We start from the raw sequence: 7,513 nt of genomic DNA on the forward strand, positions 1-7,513 counted from the left end.
GCAGCTGGATGCAATAATCGCATGCCAATGTGCATTGGCTCGTTTAGTTTACACTCGAAGTAGATTGGTCTCTCTAAGTGAGATCCCAATTTCGTCGGTCATCCGACGTGACGTTGAGAGTGACCGACTGAAAGGGAACTGTAATTACTGCCGCACTCATATTTTTTTAATATATATAATACCACAAATTTTCACAGTACAATTCAGATACCAAATCACAATTTACAATGATTTGCTTAATGTGAAAACTGAGTGAAGAGTTTTTATCTCTGTTTATCGTAACAGCTGAGATGTATGGGGTTATACTTGTTCCATTATTCCAAAAAATAGATTATGATTCACAAATAAATGTAAAGAGATTCACAAAAATTAAATTAACAAATAAATAGAATGAGATCCAAAAATAGATTTCAGTTTCACAAACATGAATTAAAGTAAAAAAAAAATGATATTTGCAAAATAAAAAAAAATAAAAAAAATTACAAAGATGTTGTTTATATCACAAACACAACTCTGCCTGCCATTCATTTGTGAGTCATAATACATTTGAAAATGGCTTCCAGTGCATTTGTGGATCACCACATGTATTTGTGGATTTTGAAACCTTTCTAGTGTCAAGACGCACACAAATCCACAAAATAGGTGGACTCCACCCACCATCTACTCAAGGCAAGCCAGTCAGATAACGGCTACACTGTGCTGACCAATCGTAGCACGTTCTCCTTACAACTAATCACATCATCTGCATGGTCTCAAATTGGAAGCATAAGGTCAATAAATCTTGGTAAGAAATCCACAAATGTACTGGAAGTGACTCACAAATTAATGGCAGGCAGAGTTGTGTTTGTGACAAAAATGTACTTGTAAATATTTTATTTGCAAATCTCATTCTATTTATTTGTGAATTTTGGTAGTGTGAGGAGGTTGTGTCACTGAAATAGCACTAAGTGACAAGGTCAATTACAAACTATGTCATCCCTTTAAAGTCCCTGAATATTCTATGCGCATACCCATGGTCACAGAGTTGGAGATAGTTTAGGCTGAATTGTGTTATTATTGTTGTAGTTATTCTTATTAATCTTGACTCACCCACTTCCAGAACTACAGTTGCATTGGCTGAAAGTCCTCCAGCAAACACTTGACACGTGTAAACTCCTTTATCCTCAGTTCTGACACTCTTCAGTCTGAGAGAGAAGTTTCCTTTGTGGATTTCAGCAGTGAAGAACTCAACTCTGTCTCTGTATCGCTCATCTGATGAATCTGATAAAGACTTATTGTTTTGATACAGCAGAACCAGAATATCTTTATCTTTATCAGTTTTCCTCCATGAAACCTCTTCAATGTGTTCAGGTGTGATGTGAGAGTCTACAGAGCAGTTCAGAGTGACGTCCTCACCCACAGACGCAGATATGGACTCATCTGATCCTGATACTAGCAAACGCTCTGGAAGAAAGAACAGCTGAAATATTACAGAATGAAATATAGCCTAGTTTTTGTTTTAAATTCTGATGTAGAAAATGATTCACACTTACCAACATCTTTTATTTCAACTAAAGTTTTGCCTGCAACCTGCTGACTGTAAACCTTACATCTGTAAACCCCTTTGTCTTGAGCGCTCAGATTGTCCAGACGGAGGGAGAAGTTTCCATGTTGAATCTGATCAGTAAAGAAATGAGCTCTATCATAATAATCCTGCTGCTGGGCCTCTGGTCGACTCTCACCATCTTGATACAGATGAACCAGAGTCTCTGAGTCTGTTCTTCTCCATTCCACCTCCAGACCTTCCATTAGTAAGAGTTCATCAACATAACAGGGCAAAACCACTGAAGATCCCAGAGGAGAAACCACAGGACCAGAGGGACCGTGCACAATCAACCCTTTCAAAAAACAGACAAATTGATGAATGCGTTAAAATAAATAAATAATAAGCGTTAAAAAAGGAAATCTCGAAGGCTATTTTCGCGGATAAACGTAAAGTGAAAATACTCACCATCAGCGACAATCATAAGTATTGACATAAAAATACAGGTAATGTCCATCATGTATTAAAATTAGACAAAACTGTCATTATATCATAAATGATCATGAAAACGAGAGCCTTTTTCGACGAGGATCACGGGAGGACACGCCTAAAGAAACACTTTCGCTTTCGCTTTTTTCAATCTCTTCGTTAATATTAATAAAGTGTTTTTAAAATTATAGATGAAATAATACACAGCATTACGAATATTTGGCGTAATTGAAGTTTGTGTAAATTATTATTTTTTTTAAATCAGATGAATAAATCTACGACGCAGTAACGTACAAACATATGAGTATAAAGACGTTTAGCCTACTGAAAATTCACCGACTGCCTATTCATTCTTTTTAGTGTAAATAACTATTATTTAGACACTGAGCAAGAACGGTTTATACAGCTACAATAAATGTAAAGATGCAAGATATTAATTTTAAAACAAATATTTAGTGCAATTATTTTACTCCGGCAGTATTTTAGGACGCGTTCTTCGGCGGAGGTCCTTTCACGGCCGCGTCAAGGAGAGTTTAACGGCTGATCGGAGATCTGCGTTTGTGTTTCTCCTCTAATAATGAATATAAGAGTTTGGTCACCCAAGCTGATCTCAGACAAACCTGTTACACCAGTCTAAAGATGGCAGCCTCCGTCAGACATTTACTGAAACCTTGGACACCGAGGTACATTTGACTAGTTTTCGCCACTTATTTTTGCCTAGAATATCCGAAATGAGGTCTAAGTAACATAAGCTTTGCTGTGCAATTCATAATTTGTATTATTTATGGCTGTTGTCATGCTGTTCATCGCAAACATAGCCATGTGCCAAATTCATGCTGCTTTTTGTACAGATTTTTCACTGTGTAATACACGTTTATTAGGTAACATTTGTCTATTACTCTGCATCTTCTCTCAGTCTGTGTTTCGCGAGATGGAGTCGGTATAATCCATACTATCTGGATCCTGATCCCAGTAAAGATGCTCCAGATTCAGAGCTCAGTCCTGAACAAAAAGAGCTGCAGGAACTGAAAACGGTGAGACCGATAAAAGCTGCGCTGTCCAGCGACACCAGCTCTACTTTCAATGACCCTCTGATCAGGTAAAAACAAAAAGAGCTCAACCAACTGCAGTAAATGTTATTATAGCCAAAGCTCTGACTATAAACACAGTGGGGTTTAAAAGCCACATTGAAAATCTATAATTCAGAATGAATTAACTCATGTTGATTATACTTTTGTCATAACATTGTTTGAACTTTGCTGTAATTAAGAAAAAATATATTTTCACTCGTGGTCCCACTTCTTTTGGACCCCACAGTATATATGGATCCTTCATAGCACTGATCATCTGCTTTCCTTTAACAGCAAGTTCATCAACATGATGATGCAAGATGGCAACAAAATCCTTGCTAGAGGAATCATGACACAGGTTTGAATCAGATCCCATTATATACACACTGGCGGTCAACAGTTGGAATAATTACAATTTTTAATGGGTTTTTTTGTTTTTTAAACAAGTTTCTCCTGTTCACCAAGTATTTGACCAAAAACAAAAAATGCAGTAAAAATGTAATATTGTGAAATATTATGAAAATGTAATATAACTGTTCTATTTAAATACATTTTAAAATAAAAATCTATTCCTTTGACAGTAAAGCTGAATTTTCAGCATCATTACTCCAGTCTTCAGTTGTGTGTGTGTGTGTGTCACATGATCCTTCAGAAATCAGTCTAATATGATGATTTGGTGCTTAAGAAGCATTTATTATCAATGTTAAAAACAGTTGTGCTGCTTCATTTTTTTTTTTGTGGAAACTGATCCATTACTATTTAAAAGTTCAGGGTAAGTAAGACTTCTTAAAAACAAAAAGACATTCGGCAAGGATGCATTAAATTGATACGAAATAGCATTTATAATGCTGCAAAAGATTTCCGTTTCAAATAAATGCTTTCTATTCATCAAACAATCTTGAAAATATTTTTGTATGATACATTTTAAAGCAGCAAAACACTAATAATAATAATAATAATAATACAAACCATTATTGATAAGTGAGCACAACAATAATTGATAATTAAGCAAATCAGCATATTAGACTGATTTCTGAAGGATCATGTGACACTGAAGACTGGAGTAATGATGCTGAAAATTCAGCTTTGATCACAGCAATAAATTACATTTTACAATATAATAATTAAAAAAAAAGTTATTTTAAATTGTAATAATATCACAATATTCTTGTTTTTATTTTTTTTAAATAATAAAATGCAGCCTTGAGCATAAGAGTAGTTTACAAAAAATGTATACTCTAAATTTATGCTAGCATACACTTGTAAAATATCTCAATACACTACCTGAAATGAGTCTCGACGTAACTTCTGCTTGGATGCTTTGTGTCCGTTTAGACGCTGGAGACTATAAAGAGAAAACAGGTGGAGATATACCACAGATCTCCTGCAGCCAAGAGACTAGAGATCGAGTGCAATCCATACACCATCTTCCAGAAGGCCCTCGAGAACTGCAAACCCATCATTGGCCTGGCCAGTGTTCAGAAAGGAGGGAAATCTTATCAGGTCAGTGAACAACCTTTAATATTAATTTCACTACTCTGAGATCAGAGTCAGATGTTTGTGGATATGCAACTCAGAATCAGTGTTGAACTAAAGGGTTTGTAAACAGCCAACACTGATAGAAATATCTTGAGAGAAATGTGACTGATAGCCAATTTAATAATATGTTATTTATATATGAAAATACAATTTAATGAAGTTGTGAGGAATTCAGTTTACACATATTTTGGACAATATTTAATATTTTTTAAATTGTAACCTTTTATCCAGAGTGATTTTTATTTATGTTTATAGGGATAATTCATCAAAAAAATGAATAATTATCATAATTTACTCACCTTCATGTGGTTCCAAACCTGCATGACTTGCTTTCTTCTGTGAAACACAATTGCAGTTTTCAAAAGCAGATCTTTTCCATAAAACAAACAATACAGTCAAGCTCAAGGAATAACATCAAAGCTCTGTAACAGAAGATCAATCAATCAATCAACATTTATTTTTATAGCGCTTTACATCACTCAAGGTGACCAAAGTGCTTTCCAACAAGAGCAAAAAAAGAATACAGTAAAAACAAAAATATAATTGGCTACAGCAAAATAGGTAAAATAAACCATAAAATACATGAAGATATCACAACATTGCTAGGTATTTAAAGCCAGTCTAAATAAATAAGTTTTACTGAATCTTACTCTGAATTATTGGTCTTGCAGGTGCCCGTCCCTCTCACGGATAATCGGCGGCGTTTTCTGGCCATGAAGTGGCTGATCACAGAATGCAGAGACAACAAGCACCGTCGCACACACATGTACGAGAAACTCTCGCAGGAGCTGCTGGCCGCCTTCGCTAACGAGGGAAACGTAGTGAAACGCAAACACGACCTTCACAAGATGGCCGAAGCCAACAGGGCATATGCACACTACCGCTGGTGGTAGAGAGAGGAGATTTGGACTCCTAGTACACCCACAGACGTGATTTGTTTTGGACTGACGGCATCAGGAGTTTGGGATGGATGGGCATCACAAAAAAGGACTGTTATCTTGACTCATAAATACAGTTTGTTCTTGAAGGAAAGTAAATAAAGCTATAAAAAGTCACATTTCCACTTTTAAGTGTTACAAAACAAATTAAAGACACATCTTGCGACACATTTTTCAGATTTCAATTGTAACTTTGTGCACAAAAACATTTAATTCTTTATTTATTTGAAACTTGTGGCATCAAGACAACTATACAAGTCATTGTCTAATCTGCAAGAGCCTGAGGAATCAGTGAGGCCAAAAGCAGCTGCACAGGAGCTTACTTTTTATACTTTCAAATACAACATTTTGGCATATCACCTGACTTCATGTTAACATTTCAGTCCAGTGGATCTTCATCAGATTGAAATGATACAAAATAAGAAAATAGTCATAGCTGTGCAAATTTATGCACATTTGCGACGCTTTGTCTTCATCCAGCACCTGTAGAAGTTTTGTTGGATATACATCCAGTCTACTTTTCATAGTATAAAAATATTATCCTTAAGGAAACATTGTATTTAAATGTGACTCTTATAAACTGTTTTTGGTTCATTAAAAAACATAGATTTTGTCACAGATTTAAATCTTATAAGACATATTATAGAACAAATATATAAAGTAAACCTTTTTATAAAATAGAAATAGCTGTTCTTCCTACTGAGGCAAATATAATTTGTTAGTCGATTTAAGAAAATCAAACAACTAAAAGTGTATTAAATATATTGATATTAAAACCATCTAATCATCTCTAGTGTTATGATTACAGCCCTTGACACAAATATAAGACCTAAATCAAATGAATCATGATTTTAATGCTGCTATTGCAAGACTTCAATGATCAGATGGAGATGTACTTGAACTCCATTCACTTTCAAACTCATTCTACTTTCAAACTAAAATGTCTAAAGATCTGTGACCAATGGCTAAATATATTGTGATTATGGCCAAAAAAAGCAGCATTAACAAGCCCTTTAGCTATAACATATTTTTTCTACTAACTGGATTTGTAAGTAGGCAGTACCATGAATGAACTGCATTATCACACATATTAATAGTTTGTCCTGGGACATTAACATATTCCTGTTACATTACAACATGGACTACTATTTGCAGGTTTCTGTTTTCTAAATCTTGATGGGAAAAAGACTGCAAGACTTTGCAATTGGGGAAACGCTACCAGCACCCATTGATTAAACCCCAAGCGGCCTTGGGTGGCATTACAGAGATGATAAAGTTATAAATCTTTGATCAAAAAAATTATGAATTGTGGATTTTTTTTTTTTTTGGAATAATGTGAATGAATAAAACTATAAAACCAGGAATGTGTATTATGAAAGCTAATAAGATTAACTTCATATCAATTCAAGTTGACTTTAAAAAGTCAAAACAAAACCAAAACCCAGTACTGCATCTAACTTTGCCCAATCTTCTACTTCATGTCAAACCTCATACCTAGTGAATCTCCAAGCCTTCATCAAAGGTAAATATAAAAATAACCTCCACACTTGGTTCCTATGGATTGCAATTTCATCCCGCCTTCTTGTTTCTCTCTCCTGATTGGTGGAGGCCTCAGTCCGTCACTTCGCTGTAGTAGTATTTCTGAGCCGTTTCGCTGAGAGTCCAGCCTCCCGCACGAAACTCAAGGATCTCGAGCAGGAGCAGGCGGCCCATGGAGCTTAGGTCCTCCTGCAGGAGAAATCCATCCCTCAGCAGATTGAACAGCTCATCCATGAGCTGCATATTCATCTTCTCCAGCTGATCTCCGATACGGTGCAACTGTAACACCAGACAGTCCACCTGAGACAGAGAGATAAGGAGAGAACTTCAACATCCGAGTAAGATTAAACATTGCTACAAACTAACAGATAAATGATGAAGAGATAATTGAGGTGTCAGAAAAATTCTGCTATCTA

At 35.5% G+C, this 7,513-nt stretch overlaps 1 protein-coding gene and 1 pseudogene across 1 annotated transcript; one reads left to right on the forward strand and one right to left on the reverse strand.

Annotated features, from left to right (window-relative positions):
• The window catches only part of LOC107673203 (uncharacterized), a 12,250-nt pseudogene extending 10,103 nt beyond the window's left edge, over window positions 1-2,147 (reverse strand).
• Window positions 2,148-2,602: 455 nt separating this feature from the next.
• On the forward strand, window positions 2,603-5,675 carry LOC107673207 (28S ribosomal protein S7, mitochondrial-like). The gene is made up of 5 exons (XM_016466703.1): window positions 2,603-2,694; window positions 2,928-3,110; window positions 3,376-3,439; window positions 4,417-4,584; window positions 5,292-5,675. The coding sequence occupies exons 1-5, from the start codon at window positions 2,651-2,653 to the stop codon at window positions 5,511-5,513; spliced, it is 681 nt and encodes a 226-aa protein (XP_016322189.1). The 5' UTR covers window positions 2,603-2,650; the 3' UTR covers window positions 5,514-5,675.
• Window positions 5,676-7,513: the final 1,838 nt, after the last annotated feature.

The sequence above is a fragment of the Sinocyclocheilus anshuiensis genome, unplaced genomic scaffold (genome assembly GCF_001515605.1).
Source record: "Sinocyclocheilus anshuiensis isolate Anshui unplaced genomic scaffold, SAMN03320099.WGS_v1.1 scaffold724, whole genome shotgun sequence".
Taxonomy (NCBI): domain Eukaryota; kingdom Metazoa; phylum Chordata; class Actinopteri; order Cypriniformes; family Cyprinidae; genus Sinocyclocheilus; species Sinocyclocheilus anshuiensis.